General features: G+C 53.9%; 3 protein-coding genes across 3 annotated transcripts; 1 reads left to right on the plus strand and 2 right to left on the minus strand.

Moving 5' to 3' along the window:
• Window positions 1–2,798: 2,798 nt before the first annotated feature.
• On the plus strand, window positions 2,799–3,955 carry PG994_010651 (mannan polymerase complexes mnn9 subunit; the record flags this gene model as incomplete). The annotated part of the gene is made up of 3 exons (XM_066862060.1): window positions 2,799–3,056; window positions 3,118–3,867; window positions 3,935–3,955. 3 exons carry the CDS (start codon window positions 2,799–2,801, stop codon window positions 3,953–3,955), a joined length of 1,029 nt encoding a protein of 342 aa, XP_066711170.1.
• Window positions 3,956–5,134: 1,179 nt separating this feature from the next.
• On the minus strand, window positions 5,135–5,923 carry PG994_010652 (uncharacterized protein; the record flags this gene model as incomplete). The annotated part of the gene is made up of 3 exons (XM_066862061.1): window positions 5,135–5,260; window positions 5,286–5,470; window positions 5,740–5,923. The coding sequence occupies 3 exons, from the start codon at window positions 5,921–5,923 to the stop codon at window positions 5,135–5,137; spliced, it is 495 nt and encodes a 164-aa protein (XP_066711171.1).
• Window positions 5,924–7,975: 2,052 nt separating this feature from the next.
• PG994_010653 (bZIP transcription factor) lies at window positions 7,976–8,907 on the minus strand (the record flags this gene model as incomplete). Its single annotated transcript, XM_066862062.1, has 2 exons — window positions 7,976–8,560; window positions 8,755–8,907. 2 exons carry the CDS (start codon window positions 8,905–8,907, stop codon window positions 7,976–7,978), a joined length of 738 nt encoding a protein of 245 aa, XP_066711172.1.
• Window positions 8,908–13,761: the final 4,854 nt, after the last annotated feature.

Raw genomic sequence — 13,761 nt, forward strand, 5'->3', positions numbered from 1 at the left:
CAGCCGCATCCACCGCGCGCCTTTAGGCATTCCCCATACGGCCAGAAACCAGCCATCCGTGTCCTATCAGATGCGCCAGCGTCCTTAGCATGATGGGCTTGACCGGGGACGGAGTAGTATATCCTAGGGGTAAGGAGAGGGGTTGGACAATAACATTGAAATAAGTGGTCTTCTTTTCAGATAATTACCCCGCCCCTCAATTGCTGTCTTGGGCCCCGTTCGGGACTCTTTGTTGGCTGAGACCCTGAATCTGCACCTACTTACGGCTACATACAACCACTGCAGGTCTTCTGCTGTCTTCTGGCATTAACTCCATGCAGGGGTAATGTTGGACTCGACGCCTATTCGAGGAGGGAGAAGAGTTGACTCGTCCGAACCAATTCTAGAAGTTCATAGCCTACAGCGGAAGAGTCAGGCCTCGCCTAAGTACCTACAGTAGTATCGTGCAACCACTACAAACCACGTGTACATCCTTTTTAGATCCCTTAACTTTAGATCGTCTTGGAAGCCAGTAGTTGAGTTATTAGTCGCGCCGGCTGCTGAGGCACGAATCGCCGGCTTGCCGGTACGATCATCGCTTGGGATATGAGTGAAATCCAGAGGAATTGAATGGGCTGAGACATGGAATGCAATCCCCCTGCGGCTATGAGGCTGCCGTGCCGTCTCATGCGCGAAACACGAACGACCTGACATGCCCGACTTGTTTGACGCCATTGCTATTTCGATCTGTACGCAGGAATTGACTTGCTCAGTGACTGTGAAGGAAGGCCCTCGGACCTCGAGATGCAACACCAAGATCACTCATCACACACCTTGGGCCCGGCCGTCTGCCGTTTTGCTTGGAGAGAAACATCCCATACCACCCCTGTCCGGATCCATGCGACTTATATATGGGATCTGCATGGCAAGGCCCCGTACATACAGGTAGGTTCAGGTACTACGCCTTCGCTCTGCCTATCAAGTCCAACGCTTCTCCCCAATGTACTGCACGTCATCCAGGCCGTTTTACACACTTCTGTAGGCAGGGATAGGATCCAAGTAGGAAGACTCATCAGGTTAATGCCTTCATGGCGATTCCATGTAGGAAGTCTTCCTTCTACCCTAGACTTGAAACGGCCTTCGGGTAAGGCAGCCATCTCCTTTCCGTTGTGGTCTCAACTCCACGCGTGCCGTTCGCCGTGTTACCCTCCTAGCCCAACACTACCTAAATACCAAGGTCAATCCTTGCCCCCCACGTTGTCTTCCAGCTTCTTAGCACCGCATGTGCTGCAGTTGACGAGACGATATGAGATTATCGTAGCCGCAGCAGCCCTTTGCATAGGTGGCTGACGGGTATCGTACCCACCTCTCTATTCGTCCATGCATGTCCTTTGGGCCCTGGGCAAATGAATCCCTATGCGCATAAGGGGCGAGCCTGGGAGAGGCCGGGGGCAGCCTTCAATATTACCCACCTCGTCGCTGCCTGGCAGTAAACACCTCACCGCATTGCCCATGGGCTAGTTGACGTTGACTCGCCAGTATAGGGAACTCCGAGTGGATATAGGTAGATGACTGAATGCACGCGTGTGGTCGTCTCCTGTAAGGTGCGGACGAACTTGTTAATCCAAGGGAGAAAAAGCTTCCTTGAGTCGGTTGTTGGGAGCCGGCGGCCCGTCCCTGATTCAGGTAGTACTCAAACCTTCCGTTCACATTACAGCAGAATCGAGTGACGTGAGCACATCGACTTCGTTTTCTAGAAGCATGACCGACTTCCTACCTACCATTGGCCGTAGGCCGAGACGAAATGCCCCCAGAAACCTCGTATTTCAGATGGTGTAAGCCTGCAGTATCTCAGAAGCTGGATACCGACGTTCGGAAGGGAATATCCGCATCGTTATATCCGTACCAAATCGATAATGTACTTTTTGACATATCGAAAGAAATCGAACAAAAACAGACCCCAAGGTATCGCATGACTTGCAACTTCCGGCATACTGGACCTTAGGTAGGCTTATCGAATCGGTCCATCAAGACATCGAGTCTGGATATCTAAAGCAGCAATCGGAGTAGGAAGCTGTTCGGGTAAGTTACATAATGTACTGTTGTAGATTCTATATAAAGGGGAGGGAAACTAAGTAAAAGAAAAGGTGGCCCGGATAACATATCAATCAGTTGGAATCTAATTTGATGGCGAGGCTGCGTTTTGTATATAAGCAAAAGAGCCAGAGCCAGAGCCAGAGCCAGGTGCCAGAAGCAGAAGCAAAAGCAGAAGCAAGCTGCAGCTGGCTTGTGGGTCAACGGGGTGCTTGTTGGAGTTCCAGCACAAAAAAAAGATGACAGACAAGCGCAAGCGGCCAGCAGCCTCGAGCAGCTCGAGCGGTGCCTTGCGTGCACAGGGACATTTGATTGACTTGACTGGTTGACGGATTGATCGCTACGCAGGTGTTTTCGCCCACCTCCGTCTCACGGTGGCCTTTGAGTAAATGCTGATCTTTTGATCCGAAACTTCATTTCTGAATTGGGCTTTTCACTACTATTGCTGTCATCGAAACAAACGGGATTCAAAGGCCACCCTGGCATCCCTCCGATCAGATCAGTGGACTGGTCGGCTCGGCAGCCCCCTATTTCATTTCAATTTGAAGGCTAAAATTCATTTGGCGATTGTACTTATTTTTCTCCCCCGTGGCGCCGATAACTGTTTCCCATTGATGGCTGCTGACACGTTATCGTGAATTTTCCCTTCCAGACCACCACCGCCGCCGCTACCTATGTCACTGGAAACATAGATAACCACCGACCAAGACAACCTTGACGAACCCATGGCGCGCCCCATGGGGCCAGTTCGTCTGCGGAGGACGAACCCTGTGACCGTCATCATAGGGATTGTCCTCTGTACCTTCATCATCTACTTCTTGTCCAATTCCGGTTCCGCCTCGCGACCGACCACGTCTAAGAGCCGCAACGTCAACTCCAAGCCCGTCCCCAAGTCCAACCTCGCCCACATCCGTCGCGACGTCCAGCGCTTCAACCTGAATCATGTCACCATCACCAAGGACCCCATCGCAAACCACGAGGCCGTCCTCATCCTGACCCCGATGGCCCGATTCTACCAAGACTACTGGGACAACCTCCCTGAAGCTCAGCTACCCGCACGAGCTCATCACCCTCGGCTTCATCATCCCCAAGAACAAGGAGGGCAACGCCGCCACCACGGCCCTGCAGGCGCAGATCGCCAAGACGCAGAAGAGCGCCACCAACAAGTTCCGGCGCGTCATCATTGAGCGGCAGGACTTCGACCCGCCGCTGGCCTCGCAGGATGAGTCGGAGCGCCACAAGATGGAGAACCAGAAGGTGCGCCGGGCCGCCATGTCCAAGGCGCGGAACTCGCTGCTCTTCACCACCCTCGGCCCGGACACGTCGTGGGTGCTCTGGCTCGACGGCGACATCGTCGAGACCCCGTCCACGCTCATCCAGGACCTCGCGTCGCACGACAAGCCCATCATCGTGCCCAACTGCTACCAGCGCTACAAGGACGACAGCGGCAAGCCGGCCGAGCGTGCCTACGACTTCAACAGCTGGCAGGACAGCGAGACGGCTCAGGAGCTCGCCGCCAAGATGGGCCCCGAGGACCTGCTGCTCGAGGGCTACGAGGCCCTCCCGACCTACCGCACCCTCATGGCCTACATGGAGCTCGACGACAAGGAGGACGTGCGGGCCGAGGTCCCGCTCGACGGCGTGGGTGGAACCGCGCTGCTGGTGAGGGCCGATGTCCACCGAGATGGCGCCATGTTCCCGCCCTTCCCCTTCTACCACCTCATCGAGACCGAGGGTTTCGCCAAGATGGCCAAGAGGTTGGGCTGGCAAGCGACTGGGCTGCCAAATTACAAGGTATGCAACAATAGCTTGACACCGTTGATTGGCCACATCTACGAATATACTAACATCTTGCGCCTAGGTCTATCACTATAACGAGTAGACGACTTGGTACCTTTTAATATGATGAATTATCTCATACCTCCTTCTCAGCTGATTAGCATGATACGGGTTCTTCTAGTGTCTTCGCATTTTAGCAACACGGACATTACATTACCTTTTGAGGGAAAACGGCCACCAAACAGTTGAAGGTAGAAAGTCCCAATCGCGAGCACAGGAGCCCCATGGTGGAGAGGTTCTACTACTGTATATCATTACTCCTGCATCCTCTTTCTGCAAGATTGCCAGTGGCTACCAGCACTGTTGGATGGACTACTGAACCCAAAGGTCCGTGGAGGGAAGAGGACTCGGTTCCTCGATGACTGCAAGAGCTCATGCACACATACACACGCGGCTCGGCGGGATCTGCACTTTAGGGACAGGCAGCATGGCTGGGAGTTGTTTCGATTTAGAACGAATCAAACGTGTTCAGACGACCCGGTCCATTATTTTGGAAATCTCATTCTCGTTATATCAGTATACGACCATCATTGTTCCTGGTGATTTGCAGGCCACTTTTGCAGAATGTCACGAGGAGAGTCCCCCCCTTGACCAATGAAATATCATTATTCACGTAACCCTATACAGAACACACAGCTGTAATCACCGATATCTCCATATGAGCCCAATAAGCCGTCAGTGCCGGTCGACGTCTGAACAAGCTCTCCCATAATAAAGACGCTTGCAACCGGGCACATGGCATACATTAGATATAGCACCGTGGTCCCAGTACATGCCGTTTCCGCCCCTTTCCTTTGCCCTCTTTTCGAGGGGATTTCCCGCATTACGTATCAGTCTCCCCAGCGCCTGTTCCCTGACCATCCGCGATCAATAGGGCCGTAGTCCGCGCTACCTCATTACCATTATACCATGACCTTTTTTTTCTCGCTTTTTTCTTTCCGGATTGAGGGGATTTCTTATAACCTGGCCTAGTCGGTTGGTCATTCATTGGATGGTCCTTCCACCCGTCCCATTATTCTGGGTTGACCCCGCTCACCAGCCCTATGCCCCTGGTTTTACCAGATCATCTGGGTTTCTCTGTCCAGCCCTTTGGCGGTATCAAGTTGATATTCGTCTCTTTCTGTGTGTTTTGTTCTCTCTCTCTTTGCTTTCTTCATTATCTCCCTGAATAAGGTGCCGTCGTAGCAGCAGCCGAGGATGGTGTAAAGAAAGGGGGCGCGCGCTACCGGCCGGTGTACTTGCCGCCGAGGTCGGAGTCGCGGACCCAGAACTCGACGAGGCGGCGGGCGCCGACGTGGTCGCCGGCGCGCAGCAGGGCGGCGACGTCGACGTTGAGCGGGGAGTCGGTCTCGGGGCAGCTGGAGCATGCGCACGGCGCGCACGCACTCGAGCACACTGTAGGCCGGGGTCCAGGCGCCGCCCTTCTTGAGCAGGTCCAGGCAGATCTCGCCCGTCTGCAGGCCGATGTTGGCGTGCACCACGGGCGTCGCGAACGAGATCTGCGGCGGCTCCAGCGGGTAGGCCGGCGGGACGGTGATGCGGAGGAGCCAGCGGCCGTCTAAGTGGCGGGGGACGGAACGGGTTAGCTGGCTGCTTGACTGACTGACTGACTGACTGACTGACTGACTGACTAGGCGATGAAAAGGGAGGAGGGAGAGGGGAGGGGGGAGGAGGAAGATGGTGTGTGCGTTGCGTTGCGTGAGTGTCGGTCTAGTTTAGGTAGGTAACACCGCAGGCAATTGAATAGGACGTCATTGTCTTTGCCTTTACCCCAAAGTGCAGCCGCAATTGATCGGAACAATAAATAAAATGTCTGGAGTTACCAACCATCGTATCCATTACCAATGCCCCGGCCATTGATGACGGCCTCCCACTGAAGCAGCTCATCTTCGCTGACGGGACCAAGTCGCTCGATTCCCGTCTCGGCGGGGGCTTCCTTCTCCCAGTTCGTGAGTTCGCGGAGCAGGCGCTTGGTGGCGCTGCGCGAGGATGCGCCCGATGACGATGGCATTGTGGTGTTTATCTGGGAAGAATTGAATTGGCCGACGAGTCCTCTCTACGTGCGCGGGCGATGCATGTGGTGATGGATGGTTGGTCTGGTCGCTTTCTTTCCGCACCTACGTATGCCTATGCAATGACATTACATAACCGCATCTTGCCATAGTCCGATGCTGCTATCGATAGCGGGTTAGCGAGGCTAGACCCAGTTTGTCCGGTAGGTGTGGGCAGGGCTCCGATTATTGATTGTCGATTATCTCGATAATCTGTTTGTTAGATGAACTACAGTTCTACGTGAAGCCAGGATGTAACCTGCCGGTACAGACCGCCGCGGGGCCGTGTCTCCCACGTCCTTGGTATGATATAGTGACCTGAGAAGTTCAATGCTAGGTAGCTATTGGACCGTTTCCGAGATGATCGACAATGAAGAAGCATTACAACATTTTGCTCCACGGCCTCGCTGGCGACCATTTCCTGGGCATCTTGTCCCAAGTCACATGAGCGAGTAAACCAGCGCCCTTCGAGACTCATACATGCATACGCATGCGTCCAACGGCGCTGCACTTCGGACAGCACCGCCAGTAAGAGCGCCTTTGGGAAGCCATCCCCCACGGACCCGTGATGCTTATGCTGGGTCTCCTTCCTAATCAAGTCACCGGTACACCAAGCCGGGATGCCGACGCAATGGTTCAGCCCCGTCTTTGGCCGTATGTATCATAAGCACAACGTCTTCATGACAAGGCGATTCCGTCAGTTTGCTAATTGCGTCCAAGTTCGGACTCAGAGCCAGCTGAAAAGGCCCCGTAACACGACATTATGAGTATTCTATGTCGTCATTCCCGCGGGCCCGTCTCCATCCGGGGTGGCAGAGACTGCTCTAGACTTGCTCGTGTGTTGACAAAACAAGGCCAGCTCATCCTTCTCCCGGTTCTTTTTTTGATAGGTCGCACAAAGCCGTAGCGAGGGAGGGTCAGGAGACTTACTTCCGAAGCTCTCGTGCCCACCGCCAGCGTTGAAATAGAGTAGAGTGATGGGATGTTAGTCATGTTCATTGGCCTGCCGCGCCCAAAGAAGCCCGGGGCATTCTTACCCTGGCGGGCCGGGCCAATGGTGATACTGGTCAGCTCAAGTACGCGGGGATCGGCTACCTAGTCCGCTCTATACAGGTCTACAGGTCGAGCCTCCCGCTCAGATCCACCACCCCCGAGCTAGGGCATTGATGGGTATGGAACAAAGGCCCCGATTCCCCGTCCGCAATACTCCTCCCATCCTTTTAGAGCGCATATATCAACCCTGTGCCCTCGCCCTCGCCCCAGCACTGGGCATATCGTTTCACCCATCACCCACAGCAAGCACCATCCCGCCTCTACGGATTCGGAGATGGCTGGCTCCCTTCTGTTGGTACAAAGCATTGATAAACTACACGACTACCCTCAAGTCACAGTTCAATTTGACGGCTGCAATGCTTCAACCTAGTCGCTCTTCACATATATTGGAGCGACTTTGGATTGTTCTCGAGACCCTGTCCTATACTGTAAATCCCAAATCCCACTGAAGATGACTGACACCAGGTACTCCGTTGAAGCCATACACGTAATCATATATCATAGGTGGACCAAGGCAACCTTTTCTCGCAATGGCATCCAAACGCATATTACCACCCCAACTTATTAATGCCTGGGCAAGCATGCCATATGCACATCAACCTTTCAGTACTGACGAAGGGATGTCCAACCGGCGGCCACAGATGTTTCATTCCGGCTCTCGGGATGACCACGAGCCATGGGGAGTCTGAGTAGGGGCCGGTGGATTGGGGCAAACACCCATGTTCCAACATCATGCCTGGTCCTACTGGACCTCAGCTTGCTGCAGTAGGCGGCAATTATTGGTACGTACTAACCAATAGACCGATGCCACTTCTTGAGCGTTCTATGTGGGCAAATTTAGCTAAACCCATTCCAACTTGACGCTGGTGCTGGTCCGAATGAGCCGCGTGGCAAGGAGGAATGGAACCGTCGTATCGGAAGCGTTGACGCCAACAACTCGGACGCAGGGTACATGCCTCTTATGTAATCTGCCGGGCCGCTGTCGCCAGGTAGTTCTGGATGAACTCGCAGTTGCAGTCTCCATGACGCAAAATCTCGTTCTTGAGCCAAAGTACGTCCTCGCGCAAGCTTGCGGCGTGCTGCGACAGCGACGCCCGCTGGGCCGCCAGCTCCCGTTCGCGCTCTCTCAGTTCGTCGACGTATTTCTTTGATTTCTCACGACATTTGCTGGCCGCAAGGCGGTTCTTTTCCCTATTCCGCTCATGTCTCTGGCCCCGCGCGGCGGTGGTGACCTCTAATACGGAGATGGAAGACCCCATGTCGCCGCTTCCTAGACGTCCTTGTGAACGAAGGGCGTTCAGTGCTGCTTCGTGGTCGTCATTCAGATCCACTGGAGAGTCTCCGTGACTGGATTGTTCGTATTCAATATGGGGGGCCGTGGGGCCATGGCCATGGCCACTGAAATAGGTATGCCCGCTGAGTCCTTGACCATTTCCAGCAAGCGTCGCTGTTGGTGAAAGATGATGTTGTTGTTGCTGCTGCTGTTGTTGTTGTGATAGTGCCTGGTTGACTTGGTGCGATAGATTCGTAGCGGAGTGACCGAACTAGTGCATCATTCCTTGGTCAGCTCACAAAATGATGAACGGGTGAGGTGGTTAAAATGACAAAGCGCCAGTGAGCTCAAGTTGTGTTATTTGACCGCTTGCGATGTCGAGGACGAGCATTGCGCGGAACAGCTAATTTGTACATCCCGATCCAATTGCGCAGTACTTTGTTGGAGAAATTGGCTTGGACATACTTGATGCGGGAGATTATACTGCTCGATGTTCTGCCTTGCTGGAAAGCTATAGTCGTATTGGTCCTCCTCCAAGGAAGAATAGTAGCCGCCAGACGATGCCGTGGGCGGACCGAAGTCAGTCGCGTTGAAGTAGTTCATGTGGTCGGCTGACATGGGGGGTTCCCTCCATGTCAACATGTCATTCTGGTCCATGACGGATATGAAGACTTGGGGGGGGTTGCCGCAGGCTTGTATGGGTAGTAGGAGCAGAAGCCCTCTTTCTCCTTGGTGTACTGGCTGGGCTGGACTGGACTGGAGTGGCGTGTCTTTGTTGGTGATACTAATCCAGTGTTGCCGAATAAGTTGCAAGACAAGGAGTGGGTGGAACTTGGCGTCTCCTGAATAGCTCGTTTGCTCAACGGTCTGTGTACTGGTTTATCAAGAAGACTTTATCTATTAGAAATACATATATGCCATATACTGTTTCCGCTCCCCTCTACTTTCCTGCTCTCCCAAGGCTGTCCGCCACAGTGCCAATGCGTGATGACCAGGGGTCTAGGCAGAGGTGGAGAGCACCAGCTAGCTACATGGTTCCGAAGTATACATACAAGTAGTTCGGGAGTTACTGTCCCACCTCTCTTTTGATTGGGCGGCGGGAGCTGGGAGCATCCGTAAGACCGCGGCGCGCCGTGATTCGCTGCAGGATCCCAGCCAACGGCCAAGCCATCGAAGAGTGAGAGTCCCCCCGCCCAGGCCCAAACACCCAGGGACGCTCTGGCAGCTGGGTCTTACACCATACGCCGCCCATATGTACCCTGAAATGTAACGATGGAGAAGGAGGAGGATGTGCTGCATTACAAAGAAATAACCCGAGAGAGATATCCTGGGAAGCTGCTCGGGTGAGGAGTAAACTAGGCCATGACATGCTATATTATAGTAGGTTGCGTTTGACTTTGGCTCTTGCCAGTTTTAACCTTGACATTGACATATAGCGTTCGGGCTGGGTTCATCACGCCCTGCCTGCCTACCTAGCTCGAGTCGCTGGCCGGGATGGGCACGGGTATAGATACCCGCTACTATAGAGCGAGTTCTAGATCACAGACTGCGAATGGGAGCTTGCCCTGCTGCGTTTGCTTTTTTGTGCCCAACGGAGTGATGATTCAATGGTCTTGCGAGACACGTCTGACCAGTCCGCCGTGTTCGAGGAGGGAATGGGAATCAGCGCCATGCAGGTGCGCATGTATGCATTGCAGGTGGGGGAGGATAAGATAGCTCCTACGGTCCTACATCGTGGGCCAAGACGTTTCTTGAAAGTATGTAAGTGTGTAGTGAGTGGTAAGGCCAAACTCAGTATCTGTAGATGTCATCCGTGGAAAAGCGAGTGCGGCCTGACGAGACCGAGGTGGAACGAGATAATCACGACAGGACAACCAACCAGGGCGGACAGTTGATTATTAGGCAACTACTATATGCACATACCTACACGATAGTGCTTGGAAGAAGATCGAGATGGCCGCCGATCAACAGGTGGATATGATATAGAAAATGAGATGTGTAGATCCATCAGTCAGCCCTGTCTTCCACACGCCTCTGCTTTTTACCACCATCACCCAGCAGCAGCTCCACCACCGCTGCTACATACATACATGTACATACTGCCCTTTACAAAATCCGGGCTCTGTGTGGTACGGGGTTGATCGGTCGCCCCACCGAGGAACAGAAGACAGACTCACAGAGAGATGAGAGATCTTGGATTCTTGGCTGCTGGCTTGGCACGCCCCACAAGCCCAGCCAACACTGGAGCCGTTCGAGATTTAACGTGCCCCAATCACCCATCGCGGCCGGTGTCCTAGGCCGGGCCAATCAGAGGAACTCTCCTCCTCGTGCTGGTCGCCAAGGCCCAACTACATCAATAACCCAAACTGCCACCCAACCCTAACCCAACCGGACGTGCTGCGTGTCCTCACTCCACGGTAACAAGCCGGGCGTGTCCCGGGGTCGTTGGCAGCAGCACCTGGTGATAGGCCAACAGGAGCATCGCGTATGTATGTTCGACCACTCTGGCCTCCTTCCTTGTGGCACTTTTTCCCTCGTACAGATGGCGCTCGGTGGCTGTCGTATGCAGCGTGTGTACGGTAGTAGCGCGCCACTGGTGTGCTGCATATTACACACACTTCTTCTTTCCTCGGGGAATCTGCAGGGGCGGCCGACAGAACAGAAACACCCGTCAGCTGATGAACTGCAGGGGCGGCCCACACCCACAGGGCATTGGCTGGCGGAATTGGCTCCGGACGTTTATCTCCTCCCTTTCCCTCGCAGTATTCCCTACTTGCTTATTGAATATCTCATACGATGAGCAGGAGGCCCCTATTCCCGGGCGCCCTGTCAAACAGAGACCGGTTCTTACTGTACATACGGCTATCTGGCAAGTGGACCGATTCCCTCTTGACACATCTCCAGGGTTTCCTTCCTTGGCAAGTCCACGAATCAACATCGTGACATTAACCACTTCCCTCCCAACGCCGGCGACGGGCCAAGTGTGGTTCTGTGTTGTCGTCGCAATAGACATAGCCGCTATCGTCTAGTGTCCAGTAGCGTTGCTCTTAACTTGCCTGCTCTCTCTCTCTCTCTCCCCCTATCTCTCGTCTGATCTATGTCATGTAACGTAACGGAAGTTAATCCTCAGCTTGACGGACAGACTTTGAGGCACAGGACTTAATTGCCATGTCCACTGCTATCCACTCACTCTCTGGCGGGAAACAAAAGTATGTCTACCTAGGTTGGCCGGGCCTGTCTAGTAGAGGATCCCGGCAGCATCCTTGGATCCACTGAACGCTGAATGTCCCGCGTATAGTACAAAGCAACATGCATCCATGCGGCCCGTCCTTGCTACATCTGTTTATACTTTGGTCCAAGGGCTAACTTGTACCCATGATGCATGTATAATGATGTATATGTAGAGCCGGTACCTACCTACGTTATGCTACAGTACAAGTCAGTCGCCAGCAATAGCAACAACTTGACTTAGCACACCCGCAAATTCATAGCACGTCTGGCATCGCACATTGAAGGCTAACTTAGACATTGTCGTTGGGAGAAGGACCATGCATTTCTGCCACGGCCTACAGTCCCATCGCTGATGGTTGCCCGGCGTCGCGCCGTATGCATGGAAGAAGAATTCCGGCGGGATCAAGCCAATGAAGCCAGACTTGGCTGGGCCTACTAGCATTAGTAGTCCATTTCCGCCCCTGGTCGAGATAGCGCACGCTGGCAATGCATCTCCCGTTCAGCCTCTTCTTCACCGGGACGCCATCAGTCAATCGAAATGAAGTTCCGGGGTGGGCGGGGGGGGGGGGGCTAGAGGTCGAGTGTTGCATTCCTCGCAGCTTGCTTTGGCCCGCCGCTTACGGTACAGGAGCAGACTGAGATGAAGATGCATACTCCGCACACTTTGCTTCGTTTTCCCTTCAAAGAGGAGTAAGAGATAGAAGCCAACATTTGGCCCCCTTTGCTATCAGCGAATCCAGACTAACATGGGTATGCTTGCCAGCTTTTGCTTCCAGGTTGGAGAGGCCACTTTAGACAAAAACGTCTTGGAGGTGATGATGATGCAGACTAGGTACAAGTACAAAGAACTTATCTACAGACAGGGAAGCGTGCACGACGGCGAAGACGCTCTCCAGGAATAGGACACCTCCTACGTGGTAGCTCGGGGGAACCAAAAGCCGTACGCCGTTACTTTTCCCAGAAGAAGACTTTCTGGCCAACAGTATCCCCTTGAATGCCATTTCACTGCCCCCCCCCCCGCCCCTTGTTCGCCGTACTGTACGGTCCGCAGAAAATTTAGTACGATCGGCGCGCCGTTTTTGACGTCCGATCCGTTGGGTGTGTAATTTGATTGGATAAAGAAACCCTGTTTTTGCTGGCACGGCCCTGCCGATCTGCTGCCGACGTACAATACGGCGAACAAGGGGAGGGAGGGGGCCCCTTTTCCCTATCTCCCCCCCGTGTGTCCTATGTATCTACGGGACACCGGAGATCACTCGCAAGTTGCCCGATTTTCTCCCAGGTTCCCCGGATGCGGCGCCCCAGGGGGTGTGCTGGGCGGAGCATGGCGCTATCTATCGGCCTCACCAACCGAAAATCGAAAGGAGCAAGGGACGGATGGATATCTGAACATGACCTACCTCCAGGCTCTTCTCAGGCTGCTATCCTTCTCTGGCGCCCTCAGAGCTGCAGGCGTGATGCAGGCGGAAGCATCATAACTCTCTCCTCTCCTGCCTCGGAACGGCTGACAGCTCGCTTCTCCTCTTGATCGTTTATGCGCACCAATGCCAGCACGCCTTGCCTCGGGCTTAGCCCAATGCACTCTACTGGTAGAAGGAGGAAGAGGACAAGCACAGAAAGTATACCTACCTACAGAGTGCTGATTTGCATGTAGTACGTCCTGGGTTCGCAAGCGTGGAGTATCCCGCGAAAACAACAAGCTCCCGCCCATGCGTGAGAGCTTCTACTAGTACAGTGCCGAAGTCAAAGAGGCGCACACCCTACCCTACTGCCAAATGTCCTCTCCGTTACAGTAAAGCTGCCAGGGTATATCCGCCCAAGACATTGTGGAATCGCAGGGCTGAAAGCGGGAGAGACAGAGAACGATCAAGACAGAGGGAAATGAGGGGGGAGAGCCGCCCTGAAGTTAGAAATATGGGACGATCGTTTTGTTCGTTCCTCCTCTCCAGCTCCAGCTCCACGTCACTCGCTAGCTTGTCAAACGTTATTCTGCGGCGAAGGGTTTGAGAAGACTGGGAGAAGACTAGGAGAGAATATCTAACATATGTTGTTGCAGCCTTGGTCACCATGACAGAATCCGCCTTTTGTTCCTGACTTCATAATGTGCGATAGTCTGGAATCCCGCGAGTCATCGGCTTCTTTTCTGCTCTTTCTGCCCTTTTCCACGATCCTTGCCAACCCCTCGGCCCCCATCGCTCGCCCTACGAATAGAGATAAGACCAGGGGGGAGGGACGGAGAGG

Source organism: Apiospora phragmitis (assembly GCF_038363925.1).
Source record: "Apiospora phragmitis strain CBS 135458 chromosome Unknown utg000010l:1.0-9815664.0:1.0-9183399.0, whole genome shotgun sequence".
Classification (NCBI taxonomy): domain Eukaryota; kingdom Fungi; phylum Ascomycota; class Sordariomycetes; order Amphisphaeriales; family Apiosporaceae; genus Apiospora; species Apiospora phragmitis.